Source organism: Rhopilema esculentum, chromosome 16 (genome assembly GCF_057945365.1).
Source record: "Rhopilema esculentum isolate cy_ngs chromosome 16, ASM5794536v1, whole genome shotgun sequence".
Lineage (NCBI taxonomy): Eukaryota > Metazoa > Cnidaria > Scyphozoa > Rhizostomeae > Rhizostomatidae > Rhopilema > Rhopilema esculentum.
In genome coordinates this window covers 10,946,885-10,972,503 of record NC_142830.1, presented here as the reverse complement: position 1 = coordinate 10,972,503, position 25,619 = coordinate 10,946,885, and the positions used below count along the sequence as shown (strand labels likewise).

The window sequence follows — 25,619 nt, the reverse complement described above, 5'->3', positions numbered from 1 at the left end:
AGGAGCATGGAGTCAAAATACAAGCACAGAAGCTCAGGAGCTATCGTCGAGGAATACGATCATCAAGATTTTAGGTTTTAATAATTTTTATTCAATGCTGCAATATGAGATTTCAAGATGATAAAGAAAGAAGGAGATTAAGCAAAAACAATGCTAAAAAGCTTTTTATCGTAGCAAACACAAAATACTATAAAACAACTCTACTTACAGGCTACATGCAAAGCGGAATACATATGGAATAGTTGATTAAAAATTTTAATGTTTTGCAGATATATTTAAAATGATATATTCTTTTCTGAAGACTATTTAGCAGTCTAAAATAAGTAAAAGCTATAAAATAGTAAATAATAAATGGCAATACGGCAAACACAACCTTATGATCTTTTAGCAGGTTTGATGAACTAAGGACAAACTAAATTTTATAAGGGAGAGGGCCATACGTAGCCTTCTTGTGACTTCCCAATGTAAGGCTGACCAGTCATTTTAATGAATTATAAAGTTTAGAAGTCTCGGTACGTTTTACTATGCAAAACTAGTAGTAAAGCTTGCTAAAGGATTTCGAAGCAAAGTTAAGAATATTGTAAAGAACCTTCACCGATATGAGTAGAAGTAGGCAGTGAAATGTCAATTTATTGCTTTTCTTGGTGTTTCTTGAGCTCAGGCCTACGAGCAAAATAAAAACGTAAGCAGCCCCAACAAAGAACATTTACTAAAATACGTAACATTAATGCTAGAAAAGCTTGGAATTTCAAAAAATGGGAAACCCAATGCTAAAAATTTATGTCATGTGAAAACAATGGCAGCAAATTTGATCTTTTGTGGGAGGAGAAAGTGATTAGGAGGTAAGAGCAAATTTAAAGGGAAACATCAACATGGGTATTAAAGAATTAAGTTTTGCATACTATTTACTGTTTAAAAGAAAGTAAACTGTTTAAAAGCATAAACCTAGATAGTTTCAGAAATAATACTTGTCTATCTTTAATCAAATTCCATTGTCTTATATATTTCTTGGAAAATTTATGCTGTTCCTCCTAATTTTCGTTCATTTGAAAAAAATTCATAAGAACATGATAGTCTTTTGCCAAAGGCATCTCCCTGCAGTTCTTTAGAAACACCGATTATGCATCATCACCCCCATCTTCAACTGATCAGACTCTTGATTTGAGTTCAGTTCCTTCGTTGTGTGAGCTATTCTCATCCCGGCAGTTTTCATTTACCTCTTTGGTCTTGAAGACATATTCGTAAAGAATTGCTCCCAAAACTCCACCAAGCATTGGTCCAATCCAGAAAATCTGAATGAAAAAGAGATACCTCTGTTACCCTGGGTGCCACCAGAGCCTCAGAGGAAGTGGGTAGGTGAAAGAGGGGATGAAAGAGCGAAAAGTTTTCCACCATCTCTTTCACTGAGGCTCTGGTACCCAGGGTACACCTCTATAAACAATAACAGCAAGTTTGACCATTAAACTAGGAACAACTGTGTTCACAGTGGCGGCACCAAGGGGGTATAGGGGGGTGGGGTGGTAATTACTCCCCTCCTTTACCATTTTTTGTGAAAATATGAAAATAAAATGTGAAAATACATATTTCCTCTAGAAGCGGATTTAGAAGTGATAGGTAGGGGTTGATCATATTTCCTAAGGGAAATTAACTTGGTACAAAGCAATGAAACAAGGCAAAAGGGGAGTGGTCTCATAGGCCACGTCCATTATCCTCCCACTCTGCAGTAGCTGGCGCCGCCACTGTTTGTCCTTGATGTTCATAACAATTGATCACCATTAGGTCAGGTTCTGTTTATTTGGTTTTTTATAAGAAATAATGGCGCAGGGACCACAAGAAGGTTAGTGTGGGGTCGTTAAAAAACAGAAATGTCTACAACCTTTTTTGTAGATATGTTCTAACACTGCTAAATGGGGGATGGCAACATGTCGCAATTTTTGTGATGCTTCCATGGGACAGCACTTACTAGAAGACCCAAATTGTGCCAAAACTATAATAAGAAACGCACCCAATGGTCATCCCACGAGTTGGTAACGACTGCTGGCCCAAACGATCTTGCTGGATTCACTGAGCATCCTGTGTATGGAATCTGAAATAAAGAAACGGCAGATTAAGTATAAAACGTCACATTGTCCCAAATGTTCCCCTAGGAGGCCAGGAAAATAGATCTGTTTAATGGGGGTGCAAATCACAAGACATGGACAAATAAAGAGTCTTGCCAGAAATTTAGAGGTTTATAGGGTAATGTAAAGACAAAATAAAGATTTTTGCTGGCATACAAAGAGGCGTTTGCTGGCTGTCGAGGACTTTGCTTGTGGCTGATTCTACGGCCATGCATTGCTCAGATTTCCTTTTGCAGTGCAGGAGTTGGTTGAAGTAAAATGTGAAATAGGGAACTAAAAAGTATGTTCATTGTGAAAATATGTCAGCAAGAGCCCGGAAAACACAGCCGTAACATGGTCTACTAGTACGACGGTTGAAGATGTATAAAAGCATAGGTGCCAAACCTAAACCCCGCCTCCTTTGTTTTTTTGATGAAACCTTTAAAGCTTTAGCGTATTGTCACAAAATAAGATATTGTCGTTAGGAAGGATAAAAACTTTCAGGAATCTGGCGTCAGCTGTTTACAATCAACATAATATAATGCAAATTGTCACAATTCTCTTTAACATTTGTAATCGCAAATTTCCATCGGCTTTGTCTAATGACCAAAGACGAGAAATACTTCAACGTATATCTTTAACGTAGCTTTGGTAAACTAGGGAAAAGATTGGACCCTACATATAAACGTGAATTGTATCGACTCTCAAAAATTTGGTTGAATTTCAAAGTACACCATACCACTAGGTACTCAGTCCAGAATTTTGCATATGTAATAAAATTTGCATACTTGAACTACAGGATGAATAATTTTCAGCATTCTTCTGTATATTTTAAGTTTAACATGGCCTTACTGCGCTGAAAAGTTTATTGAGAAAGCATAAAAAAAAATAGCTTTGAAGGTGTAGTAACCTAATAGACTATGCGCAGGAGCATTACTTCATGTGACCCATGTTTATATAGAGCTTCAGATCACAGTCTACATTATTTGCAGTTATCGTTCTGTTCTGTTCAACCCATGCGTTCTATTTCCTTCACATCTTAACAGAAGGCTTGACTTAATATAATTTGATTTAGCATTAGAGTCATTGAATTGTAGCAGACATCTCATTTCTGTAGCTCTCATTTAAGATAACATTTAAATAAACAACCACTTGCCCTTGGCTCAATTCTTGCCTTCTGACCTTCCATACTGCAGATAAAATTGTCTTAAACTTTTTATGGCGTCTCACTGATTAGGCCAAGCCAAAGTTTAATGCACAACTGGTTACCATATGGTCTTTAACAACGATATTTTGATTCCCATTTTTCTTTGCTTATTCTTATGAGCAGCACTTCTCGCTAAATCTCAAAGAAACTTAGGAAACAGATAAATTAAATGAAACATCAGTGATTTGAACCCAGTTCCTTTCAAGATAAATGTTGCGTGAGGTGTTGAATCGTTGGGCCACCAACTAAAATCCAGGATTCAAATCAATGCAACAAATGTTGGACGGAATATTGCATCATTTGACTGACAACACTTGAGCTTCTAAGTAGAAGGCCCATTGAGCAGAACAGGTTTGAATAAGGGTGCATCTTGCTCAAAATGGCTATTGTCCAAGTGCCTTTTTGCGTAATGTTTTGGAATCTTTATGACATTTTTTTTTCTATAAAAACCTGATAATATCTGCCAAGGCTCGAGCGCTATTAATGTTGTTCTTATTTCAGATTTAACACACTGTAAACTGTTTCTAATAAAAGGTTTTGCATGACTTGACACAGCTGATTAGCTGATAAAATACGAAAAAATGTCAATTATTTAGGCAGACAGTGCTTTCTTTTTTGCAGTTTTTTAAACGTGAGTGTCTCCACGATTTTATTGTAGAGAGACTCATTTCTAATAAAAGTATCCTTTCCTTCCAGAAAATGGCGCCCACTGTACAGAATGTCCGTTTCTTAGGGGGCTCCAGGCAGGGCAGTCACTAGCCATTGTGCTTAAAGGGGTTATCTGCCTTTGCGAATTTAGGTGTAGACCATCCTTTATTTGCTGACAAGTCTGAAAATTTCATAGAGAATTTGCAGACTTTGGTAAACGGATTTTTTTTTCAAATCGGTGTCACCCCCACTCGTGCCCCCGACAGTGACGATCCTGGTCTCACTTATGGCCCGAGCTAATTCTTCATGAGCCTGGTATAGGGAACTCGTTGGATGTTACATCTTTGAAACCTGTTTCCATAATTAACCTGAGGAATACTTCAACACGAAAAGCATCACCAGAACAATGGCAAATGAAAATGAAGAACACACTCTGGTAATGATGCAATTCAGGCGCGGATCCTGCCTGAATTCTGACCAATGCAAAAGTTTTCCGAAAGAGAAGCCACGCCCTTTTGTGTTGGAAACGCCCAAAATTTTCTGAAATAAAATCATTATCACTGATATTTAGAAAGTGGGTTCATAAAAGGAGGTCGATGGAACCATCCTACAAAGGTATGGAAGGGTGAATTTACCTGCAGGAAAAAGGAAAAAGGTAGTCAGCAAAACATATGCTCTGTCCTTCGCATGCAGTTGGTATCATTGGGGGCAGATCTAGGAAGGAAGTTACTAAAGAATTCGACAAAGGAACTATTGATTAAAGAATTTCATAGTTTTAATTTTTTCTTTTGTTGCTGTAAAAATCTGACTTATGCTTCTGCATAGGTTGCTGTAGTCTGGATCCGCCTCTCTGCATTTAGCAAGCTCGTTTTGGACGAATATAAAAACATAGGAATTGATTTCCGCCTTCATTTCCGCCTTCGTTTCCGCATTTACCAGTGAATGTGATGATCACCTGACTCAAAATGATCTTTGCCCTCAACAACAGAACGTACATGCTCAAGAGTTCAGAAGTGCAGATTAAGTGGACATTGTGTGTTGTTGGAATTCTTAGTGGTAGGTTTCAAGGCATAGCTCAGTGTGCTTGATGTTGACAACTGCACGAGGTTTTCAAGCTTTGTCCAAACATAATGGATATAAACAAAAAATCAGAGAAGTCGATAAAGTCGCTTAAAACAGTCAGAAAAAGCCAAGGTAAAAAGTCATTTGCATGCATGATCTTGAATGCAGGAGAAATTTGTTTACAGTTATTTATTTCATCTATTGCATGGATCGCCTTAATTGTTTACATAATCATACCTATTGCACCAGTGGTGGCTACATTCGTATTGGCGAGGTTTATAGAGCGCCTTGTCTACTGGCGTATGCATGGTTTAGAAGCAGTAACAGGTGGTGATTCGGTATGGCTGTCCAATGGACCGGAAAATCCAGGGATAATTGCTGCTCTATTGACATTTAGCAGCGAAATGGACCTCGAGAAACTTAAGAAACGTGTACTTGAAACGAAGGAGCAGGGAGCCAAGATAACCAGTAATCCTTATCGACGTTTGACGAAAAAAGTCAGAAGTGCATTTCTTAATCACTTCTGGGAAGACGAGGATAATTTTGATATAGAAGAACACGTGAAAAAGTGGCCCGAGACGGCAAAGTCCAAAGAAGAGGTTCGTGCAATAATGTCACGATTGTGTGCACTTCCTTTTCGTTTGGGGATGTCCCAATGGGAATTCGTGATCATTCCCTGGATGGAAAATGGCGGGAAAAAATCAGCTGTTATGTTTCGAGTGAACCATAGCCTGGCCGATGGTGGTTCTTTGATGAATTATTTGACAAATGCGCTCACAGATAATAATGCAGAACCTATAAAGTTCAAGAAATTTACACAGACGGGGAGAATTTTCATGAGTCTAAAAGGTGCTTTATTCAGCCCAATATTTGTGGCCAAAATGCTTCTAAGCCGAAGTGACTCGACAATTCTGCACGGAAAACCTCTCAGCGGGAAAAAGGTCCTCACTTGGTCTGATCCTCTGAGCATGAAAACCATGAAGAGAATTAAAACAGCCACTGGAACCACACTGAATGACGTGCTTGTCGCCTGCATGACCGCCTCAATAAGAGAATTTTTCATCAGCAAAGAAATAGATCCACCTCAAGATGTCAAGGTCTCTATCCCCATCGATTTACGCAAAAACTGGGATTTGGATGCTGTTGAGTTTGAGAACAGATTTGCGGTTCTGCAGTTAGCCTTGCCAACGGGGATCAGTGATCCTTTGGCACAGTTATACAAAGTCCAAAGTCGAATGAATGACTTCAAAACATCAGGGGAACCATTTGCTGTTGGGCCATCCATGGACACTCTCCTAACTATCCTGCCCACCTGGATTATCTCACCAATTTTCAATTTCATTGTTCAAAAAAGTACCGGGGTATTATCAAACGTCCCTGGGCCACAAAATCCTTTAACTTTAGCTGGATGTAGTATCGAAAACATGACATTCTGGGCTCCTCCCAGAGGTAACCTTGGGATGACCTTCTCAATTACTAGCTACAACGAGAAGATATGTATCGGCGTTCAGAGCGATGAGTCAATATTAGACAATCCTGACGAAATTTGCAACCATTTCAGTGGGCAAGTCGAGAGGTTATTGAACAGATTAAATTTAAACGACTAATAGATTTTCAGATGAAGTTTGTTGGTTTGGGACTCTGTAATGATTCCTTTGACGTAGATTAAAATTCTCAACCTGTAGCTGTTTCCCACGGACGCCGGAACGACCAAAGGGCAAGGGGGCAAGCTTGAGTTAAAGGGCTTTTGAAAGATAACTCCCTACTAATACCTTCTACTAATTGCCATTTTAGCTCGATCTTCTGTAGGTATTTGAAAAATTGAAACGCTTGGCATAAGAATTTATTTTATAAATTTTGAGAAATGTCTACATGAATTGAGCACTGCAATCAGAATTTCATATAAATCTCTCTGATTATTACAATTGACCAGTTTTGAGGGTACTTTAATCAATAAAGCACTCTGGCCCCTCTTGCCTCTCCTATCAGAAGGCAACAGGGGCGGTTGAACCCCGCGTCCCCATTCTCCGGCATCCCTGCTGTTTTCTAAAATACTGAAATATGACTCACTCTTTTCTTAAACGAAAACTACTAAGTGGACATATATGCAAGATTAATTGAGTAAACATATATATATACCTCACTTAATAGAACAGTTTATCTGCGTATTTTATCATGGCTTTTTGACAAGTCAGAATATTCTACTTCGTGAATGCATTCTCTTCTTATTTATAGGCCCGTGTTTATGCTTTGATCGAATTTTTTTAGTCTCATGCAGAAAATCTCCTTTTGGCAGTTTTGTTACTAGACACTGTCACAATACAGAAATATGCACGATTTTTACTGTTTATCCATGGAATATTTATAATCGCTTTTATTCATGGGTTGTATGAGAAATATCCAAATAGCATTGTCAATGATGACAGTCCCCTAACAGACAGTGAGATTCAAATATCAGTCATGTCAACTAGTAAGAATTGCCTTATCCTTCTCAAAAAACTCATGAAAGAAGATAAATTTGTTAAATTTACTATCAACGAAGTGGAAAAGGAAATCTTACATACAATGATAATGTTGAGAAAGCGAAAAAGAAACTAAAAGTCTTCTCTTAGTGCAAGATAAAAATTTTAGCGTTAGTAGTATTGGTAATATTGGCATTAGTGTACTCTCTTGTATATTTTGCAATACACAGAATGTTTATCAAAGATCTATCTACAGCCGTCTGTGCATTATTTGGTATTGACTTCATATGCGTGATGAAAAATAAGCCTAGATCGTACTTTTTATGCAGTTGTTCCATGCAATTATCTTAGAATTTGATACTGCAGAACAGATTAGTAAGTAATAAATGATTTCATCAACAACTCAGCATTTTGCAATCAAATGATAGAAAGATAGATCAATTGACGAATTTTCTAGAGCAGATTTTAACACTGTTCACGTTTGAGAAAGTTGCTATACATCATAAATTTCTGGTCATATTTGTTTAAATCTTTATTATAGATTCTACTTCCGAGAATTTGGCCAAATATTGTTGGTCTCAACTATTGTTGGTCTAAGTTGATAATTCTGCGTGTTTAGCGATCGAAGATCACCAGAAATAAATCAAACCGATCACCGGAGAATAATTGTCACAACTAGCTGCTTCAGCTGCAAATGTGGAATAGAAAGATTGTAAACATCAGGATATTCATGATCCATCGATGTAGTATTGCTTGAAAGGTGGATGACAATAATTTGGCTCCTTTGCTATGTTATACACAGGCAGAGACGAGCAATGAATTTGTAAGGCATTGAAAAACAAGGTCAAGTCTTTTTTTAAATTTTGTAGACTCTTTCATGGTATCTGGAAATTAACTAGTAAGGAATTCAGAAAAAATGTAATTCTGCCAAGCCAAATAACAGTCGATTAAAGAAAATTGCTGTGGCTGTGAGTTGGTGGGATACTGTACCATCCCTCCCCCTCTGCCTCTCTCGCATACCACGGTCATTAATGAATGAGTCATTAGTCTAAGCTAAAGATTTAAAAAATGATTAGATTTGAACCTACCAAGCAGACATGGCAAACCAAGATTGAAATTCCAATCGCCAATGTAGTTCCGTATGGCTCAACTTTCTTGCCTGGATCAGTTACTGCACAAACGGTCAGAACTAGAAGGAATGTGAAGAATAGTTCCAAACCGAATCCCTGCACAGGCTTCACTCCAATCGCTTCATTCAATGCATTGATGCCGAGCCCACCACGAACCTTTGCTGGGGTTAGGCCGTATCCGAGACCAGAGCCAGCGACAGCTGAAAAACAATCGATACTCAAAGCAATGGTAGAATGACGGCCTATTCTTTAAAGGCAACAACAAGTGCGATGAATGGGCTAGACAATCTCCTTTCAACAAACAATGGGCAGCTCTAGCCCATGCAACAATTTTCTTCACTTACCCATTGTCATGAAGCTGGTGAAGCTAAAGATCTCAATGCCCAAAAAGTGTAGAGCTTTTCGGAAGTTTGAAAAAATTGTTTAAAAAGTTTCACGAGCTTACTTATTCTCTATTTCTGGCACGCCAGTTTATTTTGATTTGCCTTTACCCTGACCTTTGCATCCGGTCCCCAGTTTGCATAGTTTAATAGCATCAAAAGTTCGTAAAATGATAAATTTTTACTGCCTTTGTAAAGTCTCCTCAAGTACTGTCAGAAAGAAACTGCAATAAACTTACTACTTAACCGGCATTAATCTTAAGCCAAAGTCTTAAATTCCTAGCGTTCTCAGGATCCCAAGAATGCGCAAACTACATTGACTTTAGGTATTTGCATTAGCTAGGATGCGTAAAGCTTTGGGGCTTTGGGGGAATTCGATTGCCGTATGTTCAGCTCAGCTATATGAAAAGCTGAAGATAAGGAAGATGATATTCAAATTAACGGCGCTTGCATTGATAAAAGTGATGATTATAAAAGACCCTGGGCGAAAGATAGGAAAATAATTTCGCAGCCATTCAGTTTTCTTTGCAATGCAGTTGTAATTTGATAGACAAAAAAATCTATACTTAAAGAAATGTTTCTAATTACATCGATCAATAACAAACGTGTTATTACTTCATCAATAGTATTTAAATCGAAATTTCAGTCTTACTTCGTTGTTACTTATAACTAAGTTGCATAACTTTTTTTCTCTTGACTTTTCTTATCTCAACATAAAGTTTTTTCTTGCTGTTGTAAGGGAGAACACTTTCGAATAATAAAACTATTCTAATAGCTCCTTTTTAATCAGTCGATCTTAAATACAACATCCATGTGATTTGTCTGTTAGTATTGTACTTATTTGTTTAATCTTTTTGTTCAGTTTTGTACTTAAGATTAATTGATCATGAGAATGAAAGGAAAACGTGTGATTTTTAGAAGCTGTTTCTAAGCCGAAAGAACCAGCCTTGTCTTTAAGAAAAGCTTATCAAGGAACGATGTTCTCTCTGAAAATGCAAGCCTTGAATAAATGTATCATGAAAGGAAAAGATTCCACCGGGCTGAACTTTGATAGAACTGTCCAAAAAACTGCTCACATGCATCAGAGGTTAGTACAACTTACTGGCTTGGAAGTGTGCCCCCACCAGCCCCAGTGAAATTTTTGTTTTAGACATTAGAAATCTATGTTCTGGACAAAATTTCCAGGCTATTTTCGTTTTGGACAGTCTTTGCTCGATTTTCTCACACAAAAGTAACTCTTGACTTGAGAGCAATGTCGTGTTGATGGAAAATCGCTAGACCATGATATTATCTCCTCTGTTCAGGCACCTTGTCACGGATCATGCTTCATTTTCTTAATTGGGACACATTTTAGAAAGTTGGGACATTCTATAGGTAACATGATAAACCCCGAAAGCCAGAATTTGACCAAGATCAAGTTATGGATGGTTTTCAACTAATGGAAAATTATTTTGTGCATTGAAGCTGATATTTGTCATCAACGGTCTACCTTCTGTCGACCATGGGATACAGAGAATGAAAAAAAAGCGACCACAGAAGGTCCAGTTTCACTCCTGCTTATGTGCCCTTAATCTTGTGAAAAGTAAACCTTCCCACAAAAAATTCCTTCACGGACAATATGGGGTAGTACCAGCTTTACAGAATAATAGCTTCTCTTTCAAAGGTTGTGGTCAGGATGAAGTAACCGTCTTTGACACTGCTAAAGGCACTGAAATTCTACTTGAGAATTAGGCTAGTTTCATTTAAAGAGGGCCTTCTTCGTGTGGTGGCTGTAGTTTCGCATTTGCTTCTTGCATTGTCCTTAGAATTTCCTGTACATCTAAATGATTTCCTGTGCCGTATCTAAACATTACTTTCTCGATGCAATAACTTGTTCAAGTGAGACGACAATAAACTGTTCAGACTTATCCTCAATGTTGGCTTTTCTGTCGTTGATTTTAGTCCCTTTTAAAAATAAAATTGACCTGTTCCTGCTATTGCTTAACCAATCTATTAAAATTTCTCCCCGAGCATCCAGAAACTCGTGTGACGCAGGCTGCTGCAATGTCGCTAACTTACTTAATGGCTAAATCAATTCAGCGAGTCAAGGCTACCATTTTTTTGAGCGAACTAGGACATATCTAGAGAGATTTACACAAAAATGACACAATGGTCGTTTGTTCATTCAAACTTCTTCTTTGAGTTTTCAAGAATATTTCTTCTTTGGAAGCTCTAAAGCCTGGTACTGGCTGTAATCGTCTTTATCCACAGTGAGTACATCAAATGTAATCGTGTTATGCCTTCTAATCGTGATAAAACCATCACGATTATCGCGAAAGCCTGGTACTCACTAGACGATTATCACGATTATCACGATAACGATTAGGCTGTAATCGTCTTTATCCATAGTGAGTACATCAAATGTAATCGTGTTATGCCCTCTAATCGTGATAAAACCATCACGATTAACGCGAAAGCCTGGTACTCACTAGACGATTATCACGATAATCACGATAACGATTAGGCTGTAATCGTCTCTATCCACAGTGATTACATCAAATGTAATCGTGTTATGCCCTCTAATCGTGATAAAACCATCACGATTATCGCGAAAGGATATCAAAACTTTTTGATATTTTTTCGCGGTAATCGTGATCCGATGACGTCACCCCTTCTGTTCAAAATAATGTGAAGAATTTATGAAGGGAAAGGATTATCCAAGGCACTGTGTCCAAGGCAAAAAAGATGTTGAAAAACTGTCATTTTAGTCATTCTCTGTGCGTTATGTTAAGTATATCTCATCAAACATTCTGATTTCAAAATGGAGAGTGAAAACTAGCAAGTCGACGAGAAACTTTCTGAAGTTGTGAGAAAATATCTGTTATGAAATTCGCGGTCGTTCAGTCGTTGTTCTCGAGCCAATCCATGATTTTCGCTAGAAGTTTTATTTTTGAAAATATCTCTGACCTACAACCTCTTCTTTTTCTCTCGATCTTTTACCTATTCTCTTCTCTGTCTACGTTTTCTTAAATGTATAAAACGCTCAACATAGCAAGGAGTTTTTTACTCCTGTGAACAGTCATTTTGAGCAAACGATTAACGCGTCAGTGACTATATGATTTAGCTGAGCATCCTACTGTCAAGAAATATTTTATCGTGAACGTGGTAATCGTGATAATCGTGATAATCGTCCAGTGAGTACCAGGCTTATAAGAGACCTGGGCAATGATAACAAAACAGTGGACGAGCGACCCAACACAAAACTGGAGGCAGGCAGCCAAGTGCTTATTTGCTGTTTGCCTCTCTAGAAAGCTTGCTTAGATATTAGGTATTTGAACTAAAGAACCAACAATAAATATTCAAGGCTGCACCCGAAATCGCTAAATTTCATCAATCTCATAACAAACATGCATTAGATTTTTGATATCAGTTCTCAGTTGTAATTGTAGTCTACACTGACATTTAATTGCAGGTTGCAAACTATGTATAGAACAGTAGCTGAATGTTTGATTCGGTTCTGCATGTTGACACCCGAACAAGCCACTAGATCCCTTATTGATCCTGCTGTATATCAGGGCTCAATGACTGGCTCTAATAACGGCTCACTGTACCACCTATTTGGTTTGCCAAAGTATCTCTCACGATACATGAATGGGAGGCTGAAAGCAACCACAAATGCGAGGTTAACCTTATGTCTTGAGGGATCTTCTTCCCCTCTCACCAAAGGTTAGTTTTTATTGGATGTGATAACAGCTATGAAGTTGCCATTTTGATATCCGTTTGGTAGAATAAAGAACTTGGTTAGAAATCCGGAGGCTAGGGGGAATAAAGGATCAAAGTTCCTAGCTTTCTGGCCAGTGGGTAGAGACACACATGATCAGTTTACTGCTCTGCTGTCATCGAGAATTGAGTTAAGCTAGACAAAAAGCTGCGTGTCCAGCTTTTTGAAATCGCCCAAAGTGTTTTTCTCCTACAATTATTAGAATAAGAAGCGAGGACATACTTATGAAATATTCCTGTCTTGGTTTAATATATAATATCATTAAGAATGTAAAGATTTAAGAATGTAATTTCATTTAATGAGGTAAAAGACCCGGTAGTAGATTTTCTACATTCGTTGATCGCAAGGAAGCAAGAAAAACCATTCATTCGTTGGTAGCAAGGAAAAACCCTAAACCTTTGATTTGCTGAGATGTCTGAAATCTCCATATTGACCAATCAGAGTACAGGAAATCTGTCAGCCAATCAATAATTTGGAACCTATGCTCTAATAGCATTTTCAAATGTCTAGGCGTAAGCAACCAAGTCTGATGTAGCAAAAGAGACTATTTTGTCGATCGAGAATAATTTGCAGCTTTTAAAGAACGTAACTTTCTCCTTGTGTTCTAACAAGATTGTCTTCACCACTACATCAAGTGAGTCTAACGCATTAAAAACTTATTTTTCAATTTATCTAATGGAAAAGCACAAGATACGTTTTAACAGCCGCATTTCCCTCTTAAGGATATCCATCATTTGTTTTGAATAATAGTTGTCATATGCCTGGACTTTACAGATCAAATAAAAAGATAGCTTGATTCACAAATGTATCTATTCCTTTTTTGTAAATGATATGGTTGTTTTTGCATATTTTGTTACAAAAGCAGATTTAGTTTAATATCTACTTGTGATCTTTAGACAAGACTTGAAACATGTAATTCAATTGTAGGATTATGCAACCAATCAACATGCATTAGAGGTTTTAGTGTGGCTGTATAGCTGTGTCCTCACTGCAGCAAACAAACAATCTGTGAGCTATTAACGTCACTATAAAGAAGATATGACTTGAATATGGAAGACCTTTGATCTTGAAATACATCGATATTAACTAACAACGGGAAGTTGATAAATATTCACTCACATCCAGAGAAGACAATTAAAGAAATATATAAGAAACTTTCGCACACAAAATTGAAACATACTATTATATATTCAACAGCAAACTCATAAAACCGCAAAAATTATAACTTGTGTTGAATAATGCGAATATTCCACTTTCCCATGCATTGTTTTTGAAGATGTTCTTTGCTTCACGGATGAAGATTACACGAGACAATGGCTCTTATCTTAACCGTTATCAAACGGCACCTTCTGGGTTGATCGGTGTCAATGCCCTTGAGGCATGTACTTCAATATCATATATCGCAAAATGTCATCAAACAGATAACGTGTGTATTCTTTATAAAAAGCTTATTTTTCTTACAAAGATGAGAGACATTGCTAAATTTGCTCAAATGGAATTCTTTTCAACTTTTTCTTTTTCTCGCGTTTTACACTATTGTGTATCAGATCATATAACCTTGCGTAAACATTTTTAAAAGTTCTAAAAGGTTTAATTCTCTAATTCTCATACACCAATGTGCAAAGGACTTGATCAAAGAAAAAGAATCAACGAAAAAAGAGAATTTTTCTAAGCTGTTATTACAAACAATGTCAAAACTTACCACCAAGTAGTTGGGCAATTATGTAGAGAAAGCCCTTGATTGGGGAAATCTTTCTAATTGCCATCATGCCAGCAGTCACTGCGGGGTTTATGTGCCCTCCACTGACATGTCCTATTGCTTGTGCAAGGGTTGAAATGCTCAGCGCGATTCCAATACCAATTGAGACAGTGCTGGCTGAAAAACTTTGCTGTGTACCAACGCCTGAACCGCATGCCACCATGATGATATTCAGCAAGAAGATCGTCGTCGCAAGGAATTCGGCGAATATCGCCTTCCAGAAGCCAACTTCTTTCATTTCGTCAACCATTCCCATTCTTTGCTTTCGTACAGTTTGCGTGGAGCTGTCTGTCTTCTGCGAAGAGCGCGGATATTGATAAGTCAGTGAATGGTCTGAGTTACTCGTCAACAACGCTTTAAGAAATCTAGTCACTAACTGTCAATCTTGGTGGTTGGTTAATGTTGTGTGGCCAATGGTTAGCCGAGGCGATACACAGCTATAGCCGCGGGATCGTAAGCCCTGATTCAAGGTGCTTGCGTTAATTACTCATTTCCTGCTTGACGTTTACAGAGATTTTAAAGCTACCATTGTAATTTGAGCGAAGATTTTGCTCTGAAGGTTTAAAGATGACCTGATGGTTGATTAAAGGTATTAACAAATAATCAAAACAAAAAACACTTTCATGCCGTTCGGCTATTCGATGCAAAAGTTTCTTTCTTAAGCTGCGAACAGTTACGATTCTAAAATATTAACTTTAAATAAACTGCTATGTTTTATGCTTTCAAAGTCAATTTGGCTATATTTTGACATTTAGTCGCTTCTGACGGGTGGGTTGTATAATATTTGTTTAAGTGAGTAACTAACGGAAGAAGTCAAAGAAAAATAAACGCTTCAGGAATTTCAGAAGCCAATCAGAACTTTTGCAAAATTTATGTCAAAGATTCCAAATAACTTAAACAAATTTGTTTCAGCATTATGAAGTTGGAACGATTATCGCATTACGAATTAGGGGAGGGGGCAGCCCATGGATCAAGGGGAATGTAGAGCAAGTCAAGTATCTGTAACTTCGTGAATAAGATAAACCAAAACGGTGCGAACAGTGTGACATCCTTTGTTAGAACAGTAGCGTTAGGTAAACGATTGCGAAGTGCAATGACTGAGCTAGCTGTTACGATAAGGACTAAAGCGACTCAAGAATTTGTTGATGGCTTTTTTAAGATATCATTTGCTTGTGCTGTACGAATTGCTCTAACTACTTATGTTTAATAAGCATCAAACCAGTATACAAAAGAGAAGTTGCTGCACATGTCCAGATCAATGGAGTTCAGTTAGGGGTTTTGCCACTTATATCAAATACGATTTGAATTAGTGGTATTCGACAATTCTTGCTATTTAAGACACTTGTGCACAATAGAGTAAATTTCTACAGGGTTTTATCCACAGACAGAGGTTTGAATTAAAAATCTACACTAAAGATATCAATTTTAACATAGGACTAAGAAAACTATGTGCCACTATCAAAGAGCGACATTCTTTTTCAACAAGGTTAGCCGTGTTGATCGAAATGATGAATCTATGGATTATGTGTACCAAAAGCATGAAATTTCAATCTCTCAATTGCCAAGGATTCTACAAACATCATTCAAAAAAGAATTAGACCTTTGAGGTTGGTGAACCACAAGTCACGAAGTAAGTGATACTCGGTGTTAAATAATTTGCCCACAGTTTTTCTACACCGTTACATTCACTCCTCGGGGAATATTTTTATAAAGGATACTTAACATTCTATCGCCTTTTAAACTTAACATCATCCCAAGTAATACTGATTTGGAACATCAAAAAGTTTACCCTTTTTGAGTTATTGAAACCATAAAACACATTTTTTCTCTTGAACGTAACAGCAAAACGTTGGCATAACCTAAGAAGCAAATCACTATATGAATCTTATTCATCTCATTTTCACAAACATATCCATGTTTTATATTCATATTTGATATCCCCGATAATTGATGACACACTAAAAGCGCGTACAGCTGTGTCTATACTTTCACGTTTGTTACACAAAATCCCTTTCAGCATGAAATACAATTATAAAAAGATTAATTTATTATCCAAAACATAATCTGATAGTGTACATGCAGACAAAATGGCTTTTTGGATCTGTTTGCTCTTCAAGGAGATCGTGTTTCATTTTTTAAATAAGCACTTACGATAGGATTTTAAATCTCTCTTGAAATGCCAGAATTTCAACACTTTTTAGCTTTGTAATTTCCCTCAACTTCAATGGTATTATCTCAGATTGCCTATACGCAAGACACTAGCATCTCTCTAGATTACCTTCTGCTTCTGCAAACGGATGGTACAACTTGAGGATGAAAGAAGAATTTGAAATTCAAGAAAGCTGTTTATTTCTTTGGATTCGAGGTTTAGTTAGAGTGTAAAATTACTAAATGCAAAACATTTGGCCACACCTTCGTCCACCGCATTGTTACTGAAATTACATCTTTCATTGGATAAAGGTTAGTTTTTGTATTTAAAGCTGAATTATTTTCAGCTATAATTAAAGTTAACCGACAGAGCAAATATGGTTTTAGGCCTATCAGTGAGGTTGCCTTTGATATCTTCGTATGCAATACCGAGGTCTTGCCAAGATCATTTCATCATTAGCGCCCAGGGGCTACAATGACGCCAAGCTGTAACGCCAGTTGCAAACAAGTTATCTATTGAATTGCAGTCATGATTACCTATTTTATCTATGTAAAACACATCTTATATAGATAGTGTTAACTAACAACAGGCAAAGCAAAAAGGCCCTCTTGCGTCAACATAGGAAGTTATTTTCAAATACCTCAAACTGAAGCGGGTGAATATTAATATCAAATGACTTTGACCTGCAAAAAATTGAGGATAAGCACAAACAATTCAGTGTCTATTCTTAGATCTTGGAAAAGCCAATTCAGACTTTAAAGCAGTATTTTAAAATTGAATCCCATTTGCATTGCTTATTCACTTCTTTTTTGCATAACATATAACATAACATAACATAACATAACATAACAAAACATAACATAACATAACATAACATAACATAACATAACATAACATAACATAACATAACATAACATAACATAACATAACATAACATAACATAACATAACATAACATAACATAACATAACATAACATAACATAACATAACATAACATAACATAACATAACATAACATAACATAACATAACATAACATAACATAACATAACATAACATAACATAACATAACATAACATAACATAACATAACATAACATAACATAACATAACATAACATAACATAACATAACATAACATAACATAACATAACATAACATAACATAACATAACATAACATAACATATAAAGCACGATAATAATAAGCCACAGGGTTTGATAAATATTGCACTGTTATCAGAACAGGGACATTATAAGTAGCACCATCTGAAACTACAATATAACGAGTAAGCTTATCTTTGGAAAGTCCGATCGTTTGACGTTATAAAGATAATGACCCTTTGTCATTGTTTCTAAACAGTGACAAGTATCATATTTCTTTCATTTAATTCAATCCTCACCAAGACAAAAATGCTTTATAACAAAGATGCGAAGGATTGATAGCCGATATCAATTTCTTTTCGTGTTATTTATTTGTTTGACATTTCTTTTAGAGGAATAATAGATGGATCAAAAGGTCGTCATATTCTTCATCATACCTCTTTAGTTTTCAGATTATTGAAGATTTGCCACTGATTTTGTACAGATCAGAAAATTTGTTATTCAATTCACATTTAATCCTGAATGGAGTCAATGCAATTTTTCAAATTCTGTGTAATACTACGTGAAACGTGACTTTCTGAAGCTCGTTCCGTATCATCGAATGCGTATCTGCACAACTAAATGAATTTTCCCTGAGCTGATAGTGAGCCGAGATGCATTGTTTGAGGCTAATTTTACCAAGACTTTTCTGCCCAGAAAACAATAGAACAGTTCTATGAAGATTTATCAGCTTCTTTAGGGTTCACGTCCCTGAAGTCACTTGTTACTGTGTATCCTGTGTTTCTTGTCACTCACCGCAACATCTACTAAGTAGTCTCTATTCTACTTGAATGTATTTTCCTTTGCATATTTGCTCTTATATTGCAGCCACGCCTTCCTCTTACTATAGGTCTGATTCCCATAACATCGTAAAAGTCCGGAACGTGTCGCCGATCCCTTATTCAATCTTCTATAACGATCAAAGAAAAAGTGTTTCCATTGATCGTGGACGAGTTGACAACTGTCGGAAAGCGATAAAATATCTGACAACAAAATAACAGCAAGCAAAAACGCGCAAAATGACTTTCCTGTGATTGGTTAATTACATCTATGTGACCGTTTTTTAACAAATGTGGATGGGCGGCGTCGGGGAACCGTGTTCCCGTTAAAGCTTTCATTGATCAGGAGAGCCGCAATATTTCTATTTTAGACCAAATCCAAAGATATTGTCAATACAAATTAGGCCTAGTTTGTTTTAATAGTTTGTTCTTGAAACAAATAACACTGAACTAGCAACGAAAGTAGAGAAAGCTGACAAGGATGTCAATTTTACGTGGACTGGCAAGATACTGCACTTTTAACACGAGTATTTATCGACAACAAGGCAACCAAGATGGCGAAAGGTCATGATTGGGAGACAGTGAAAACTAAATAGCCAATCGCTTTCGAGCAAGATACGATGTGAATAAAATTTATCCGGATAAAAGCGTTTACACTGTACCACATAGCTATCCGAACTCATTTAATCCACTTTCCTAGGTGAACTAATTTTGTTCGGATAGCCGCTCTCAAATTCGTGCGGATAGCGTAGGTCTAGTATAAACGAGAAGCCTATCTGAACTATATTTGATGCGGGTAAAATTTATCCGGTACAGTGTAAACTGGGTCTAAAATATTATAAGAATTTTCATTTTTTTCAATATTTTCATTTTTGTTCTTTTCATTTGTCAATCGTCATCTTTCGTTTGCATGGATACAATGTCTGAGATTCTTCCAGTTCAGTGATGCATTCCTACAGCGCATAGACGTTTTTTCAGGCTAAAGGGCGCGAGGGCAAATATTTCTGAAAAGTGTTTTCTATGGCCCCCGGCCCCCACGTCTATGCTATAGCTACATCCACCTAGCAAGGTCCGCTGGAGAAATCATCATCAACCACAAAGCTTCTCCTGTCAACTTTTTCCTTTTAGACTTTATAAGAACCAAAAACTCGGAACCATAGAGAAAGTTAGGGTGTTTATTTTACTTCTGTCTTTTGTGCCTGTCTTTCCAGCGGTTGACAGTACTACTGTGCAGGTTTGGAATCGCTATCTTTCTCTTTATCTCACGCGAGTCACCTTAAGCTTAAGTAAAAAACTTGATCCTAGATATGAATCTTGATAAAAATCATGTACGGTTTCTTTATTGATCGTACCATCGTCATCTCTGGAACTATGTCATTGTATTACCATAATATTTGCATTTTTAGCATTTAGAAAATGCAAATATTATTGCATTTCTCGGAATATGTACTAGATATTATCAATTATCGAAACTCCATCATCTGCATACCTTAAGTTGATTGTATTAAATCTACTGAAGGCACTGTTTACTATAAAGGCCTCTGAAGATATTTTATTTTAACAGTTTTAGAGCCCATTTTGAACAGACAAGGAGACAGAATGCCTTCATGTCGCACTCCTTGTTCAAATTTTAAACCAACCATTTTATTCATAAGCTGTTCTTACCAACGCCTTCTGTTGATCATATATTATTGTTGATCATATAGAAATCTTATAAAAACCTATAAAAACGTCCATATTCGTACCTCAATGCAAAGTGCGCTATTAACAATCTCATCAAAGACTTCGGACCGGTCTATAAAACACAAAGGCAAGTCCTTCTCATATTCTTTATTCTTTTCCATCACCGTTTTTAGCTTTACGATTCAGTATCTGGTGTCTATTCCTTGCTAAAATCTTCCTTATTCGTCCGCATTTTTTTCTTCAAGTTTACCGTCATTCTTCCTTCCTTTTTTTCTATAGTATTTTAATTCATGACTTTGAAGTGCTGTAGTTCCGTTTTACCTATACTGTAAAATGTTTCACCTGTCACAAACAGGCTCAAATATTCTTGCCAACATCCTCGGACTTTATCACCATCGCATAAAAACTATTTAATCTTCACAATTAAATTCATTTCTTTATTTGACTCCTGCATCTTCTGTACTTTAAGATTATACCTTGTTTTAACCCTTTACTTTTAACATTGTCACGTCCATGCATTCTCTTCTGCTACTGTTTCTCCCTCTCAATAGTGACAACGACGTTTTCTGAACTCAAGGGGACAATAAATTGCATACTAACGTCATATTCCGGAAGGTATACATTCTCATTGTTGTACTGCCAGGTAAGCTACACAATATGTTATGTTGCTTATTGATGACATTATATAAATTTATGAATTTTTTTAGATATACTAACATAGCCAAGTAATATCTGCATAAACACAGGCTCTTCCACTGTCTGTGTTCTAAGAATTATGAACACGATCCTTTAGTTCAAGGCTCTTCTTTATTTTCATACGCTTAGTTTTAATAATAGTAAGAATGCTGATTTTAAACAAAAACCTAAGAAACTCGTCAGTGCAAATTTTTCATCGTCCAACCCTCATACCTAATGGTATTATAGGTAGATCAATTGCAATGCAAATTCTTGGGCTCAAAGGACAAGACAACTAAAACTCAACATGAAACTTTAATTAGTTGCCCGAAGAAGTGAAGAAAGAAATGGTTTGGAATGAAAAAAGGTGGATTCAAAAAGCATGGTCAGTTAAATTAGCCCCCTCTAGAGCAAAACTGTCGGCATTTTCGCAATGTACTTGGCAAATTCAGCACGATACCCCTCACCCTGATTTTGTTTAATAAAAATGCGCACACGGTCCACGATCCTAGAAGTATAGACATCGATCTGCCCTTCCGGTACAAACGCTCTCTTATCCCATACTTTGCCTAAAACGTTTGAAAAGATTTGAACTTCTAAATCCTCTGTTGACGGTGGTACACTCAGGGTCCTTTATTCTATAATCTACGCGCTTTTCTGCTTGCTTGTAAGCTGATATGATGTGGCAGGTGTTGCCTTTTATTTGTGTAATTATACTCCAACCATAACAAAAATACGTAAAATTAGCGGATAAGTTGAATACAATGACGATCTTTTTGGTCTGTTTCGCAATTTTCATGAATTCGTGAGTCTCCGCCTGGCCCAATCCCTTTATATCCAAAGGCAAGTATCATGTTACAGGACTTCTCCGATCAAATGAAAATTAGTTCATCGACGAAGTCAGCGATGTGGGTAATTAGTCGTGAAACAGTTTCAAACTTACAAAGGCAATTCGGTTACTCTCGTGATAATTACAGCAAATGTGAACAAAGAATCAACGGATCAAGAAAAATGTTCGAATATACTTATGTTCTTTTTATGATTTGGTATGAGTACGATACCCTAGTTTTTCAGGATTGCTATTTTGAACATAAGTCAACCATGCTCTCAGTAGCTTAATAATCGTATGAAAGGACTAACCGACACATCATACCCCAACAAATTTGCTAGTTGGAGGTAAAACAATTGTTTCATGGCCAGGAATCTTTATTTGACATTCATGTCCACGAAAATGAGGGTGTGATCTTGAGACCTTTTTCGACATTTGCAGAGCAGATTTTTTAAGGAATTCATTGCAAGTCAATCAGGGTAGCCCCGGCTTATTAGCATACATCATATCTCACTTAATTGCCTGCCACTCAACTCCTGTATCAAGAAACACGGATGTACATGCATGATCATCAATGCTCATACCTGAGAATATGTTCGTCCAAATATATGGTTTCCAAGAGTATCGGGTGCTTGGTGTAGCCCTCTCAGACTCTTGTTGCCTGGAAGCTGCACGCTGTCACTCTCCTTTTTATATGCTATTTTTTGCTCAGTCCAGTCCTTCTTAGGATCAAGCAGGCTTTTTCGCAGCAACTCTTTGTCCTCTGTCAGATAATACCCATCTAATAGATCCGTTTCCCTCGAATCTCGGTCGCTGCTAGTAGCGTTCTCCATTAGTTATTTCGGCCGGTCTTCTGTGCAATATGTTATACAGGACTAAACCAAACAAAGCAACTAGAGACAGACCTTCCCACGAGAAACCTGTCTGACTTTGAAGATTAGTTTACATTGTATCGCTTGTACGCTTGACAGGTTTTTCCTCTGATAAACTGTTATTGTCTTAGTCATTTTCAAGTCAGAGAAGCTATTTTTATGGATTCGCTCTAGTGAGTCTCTCAAAAACTCAACAGAGCCATAAAAAATCTTTCGAGGAATTCCCTTATCTAGGATTTTACAGATTGAAACTTTTATCCTTTTTGCCAAAGAGATATATTGTAAGTAAATCCATTGTGTAATACTTTTCTTAGCAATGGTAATCTCCGTAAAATGAAGCATTCGGCTAGAGTGCTATTCGGCTAGATTGGGGAAGGCAGACCACGCGCCCAGAGGCAGCTTTAGGATGACCAGAGGGGGTGGGTGACAGCAGGGACAGCCCCTTTTCTTTACTCGTTAGAATCGCCGTAAACTCCAACGTATAGAATCATCGTAACCTCTTTTCTTGTTACAAGAAGATTTTTTAGGCCTGTTTTCCGGCCACTATTTCCCAACATGATTTTCTGGTACATTCACAGCTCCATACTACCCACAAAGTAGTCAAACCCTTAAAAAAATTCATGTCACTCCACTGATATTGGTTCCTACAACATCGTAAATTGTTCTCAACATCCGTTTACATGTGGAAAAAGGCAAATCTTTTTGCATCTAACCTATTTTCACTTACTTTTGGTAGAGTACAAAATATTTGATGATAACCAAAAGTATTAAGGTTATAAATAAACGCTTCATTTGTCACTGGAGTGTTGCCTGGAATTAAGAGCACGGAGTGGGGGGGGAGGGGGGCAAATTGCTGCTGTTGTCGACAAATGTAGTTTCTTTTGGCTTCTTTGAGAATCATTTCTAAAGCCATACCTATCTTGCTAACAAATTTCTTATCCTACACCCCTCTCTTGATAATCTGTCGTAGCAGCCCTGGTTAAGTGGTGTCCTTTGATGCTAGCAGCTTGCTGGTAGCAACAAACGTCAATGCAAAAACTTGAATGAAATACACTTTCCTTCCTAATCCTTGTTCATATTGACTTGAAGGAGACCATGGTTACTTGAAAGACGTCGAAGAAACCTTTAGTCATTTTTTGAGCAAATTGGGTGCTATAATAAGTCTCCTTTTCAGTGCTGTTCTAAAATACCAGCAAAATTATTTGCGTTTTAATTGACTTGTATCATTATTCATACATAATAAAGCCTGCCAATTTGTGCAAAAACTGTTAATATCAGAAAATGTATATTCAAATTATGCATTTAAGTAGCAAATAAAAGAATCACCAAGCTTTGCGTCTCTTGAGTGACCATCTCCTTCAACAGCGAGTACCGAAGCCGAGCAATGTCCAGAGTATCCATTTTGCTTCTGCTAGACTTTCTCACTAGCTTGGGATGCAATACGTTTCCATGGTCCTTACATTTGTCTGGAACGGTATTGTAAGAAAGTATTATTTCTAATAGGATAATATTCATTGTAAAAATTGTAAGGAATAAGCCACCGTGCTTGAACCGTTTAACCCCAACTCACCAAGGTCACATAAGCCAATGTTGGTTCCAAATTAGATAAAAAACGGTCCGGGGCCTCCTGGAAAGTGAAATACTTTATTCTGATTACCATAGATTTTCGTGAAATTGAGAAAACCACTGACACCTCAAATAGTCGGCTGTATTGTATTTTGTCTTGTTTTGGTAAGAATTTAGAACCAAAAAGACTTAACAGTGACCTGATTGGGAAACAGCCTGCAGGCACGAAAATAGTAGAGAGCGTGGGGGCGTGACGCCCCCAAAAGGTTGGAAAATCCAGTTACAGTCGGAAATTTAAACAATTGACTTGGAGTTTTTTCTATCTTTTAGACCACATATGTGAAATCTATATTTTAGGAATTTTGGGATTTTCAATGTAAAAATCGTAAACCTGGTTGAAATTCAAGTAGAAAAGAAGAAAGGGACAATTCCTTGTTGCATCTATATGGGCAAAGGCTAAGTGGGCAAAGCAGAAAGTGAGAAAATTCTTTTGATTTGATTTTGAAAGGAAATTACTTAATGAGCAGAAAACCTTTGCAACCGCGCCCTCTAGACTAGCTTAAAATATATTTCAGAATATTCCTTGCGATCGTTTTTTGCGAATATTTTGCTATTTTTAAGGCATGGTTGTTTACGTTTGAATAATTCCAGTCTTAAAATTGAATTCGTCACTCGATGGGGTCACTGTATGGGCTTATTCCTTTCAAATAAAGCAAAACTGTAAAAGGATTTATCGCACTATTCTTTTCTTCTATTGCTATTTTTATATTTTTTTATTCTCTTAAAAACACTTTTTTGCAAAGATTAAATGCGTCGCCCATGATTAAATATATCCAAGATCTAATGTTGATTATGCTTATAAGTTGCTTTACGTCTTACAAAGTGATTAAATATTCTTGTTACGTTAATCCAAATTTAGAGATTTTCTTTATCATCTTTAGTGTTTTTATTTTTAAGACTAATTATTATGAGTAAAATGTTTGTAATTACGAGTAAACTAGAGATCTTGAAATAGGCCATTTCCAAATATAAATTTAGTAGGTACAACAGATTTACAGGTCGAAAAAAAAATTTTTTAAGGTACAGTTGGAATTTTCATCATTCCTCGAACCCCCAAAATTAGCCACCTGTTTCCGTCCTCGAGAGGACGTTGCTATAGATGTTGATATAGATTATTCATTTTGGAATATTAAACTGTTTTTCCACGTTGAGAAGTATTTTCCATTATTATCTCAGGTTATCTGCTCAAAGTGAAGACATATGACATATGAGTATGACTCGATAGTTCCTCGCGAGTTTTTCTCATGTGTCCTTCAGCATAACAAAACCAATTTATCTGATGTACTTAATTAATTAAATTTTTGAAAATGCTAACTTTTGTATTCTATTTTTTAATTCTTGGTATATTGTAATTAACATTTG

At 36.8% G+C, this 25,619-nt stretch overlaps 2 protein-coding genes across 4 annotated transcripts; one reads left to right on the top strand and one right to left on the bottom strand.

Annotated features, from left to right (window-relative positions):
• Positions 1 to 137: 137 nt before the first annotated feature.
• On the bottom strand, positions 138 to 24,101 carry LOC135682730 (aquaporin AQPAe.a). 3 transcript variants are annotated; one of them, XM_065197740.2, is made up of 6 exons: positions 22,344 to 22,706; positions 14,451 to 14,802; positions 8,567 to 8,808; positions 2,006 to 2,086; positions 1,218 to 1,292; positions 138 to 663 (listed from the first exon to the last, which is right to left on the bottom strand). In XM_065197740.2, exons 1-6 carry the CDS (start codon positions 22,590 to 22,592, stop codon positions 658 to 660), a joined length of 1,005 nt encoding a protein of 334 aa, XP_065053812.2. In that variant the 5' UTR covers positions 22,593 to 22,706; the 3' UTR covers positions 138 to 657. The 3 variants fall into 3 exon arrangements, with proteins under 3 accessions (XP_065053812.2, XP_065053811.2, XP_065053810.2); XM_065197739.2 differs by lacking the exons at positions 138 to 663; positions 22,344 to 22,706 and adding an exon at positions 23,958 to 24,101 and having other exon boundaries at positions 672 to 1,292; XM_065197738.2 differs by lacking the exon at positions 138 to 663 and having other exon boundaries at positions 672 to 1,292; positions 22,344 to 22,704.
• Positions 4,959 to 8,521, top strand: LOC135682728 (uncharacterized). The gene has a single exon (XM_065197736.2). It carries the CDS (start codon positions 5,085 to 5,087, stop codon positions 6,621 to 6,623), a length of 1,539 nt encoding a protein of 512 aa, XP_065053808.2. The 5' UTR covers positions 4,959 to 5,084; the 3' UTR covers positions 6,624 to 8,521.
• Positions 24,102 to 25,619: the final 1,518 nt, after the last annotated feature.

Coding starts and splice junctions, on each gene's coding strand:
- LOC135682728 (XM_065197736.2), top strand. CDS start 5,085: ATGGATATAAACAAAAAATCAGAGAAGTCGATAAAGTCGCTTAAAACA.
- LOC135682730 (XM_065197738.2), bottom strand. CDS start 22,592: ATGGAGAACGCTACTAGCAGCGACCGAGATTCGAGGGAAACGGATCTA. Junction 2,087..8,566: donor TGGTTTGCCATGTCTGCTTG/GTAGGTTCAAAT, acceptor TCTTTATTTCAG/ATTCCATACACAGGATGCTC. Junction 1,293..2,005: donor ACTCGTGGGATGACCATTGG/GTGCGTTTCTTA, acceptor TTTTTCATTCAG/ATTTTCTGGATTGGACCAAT.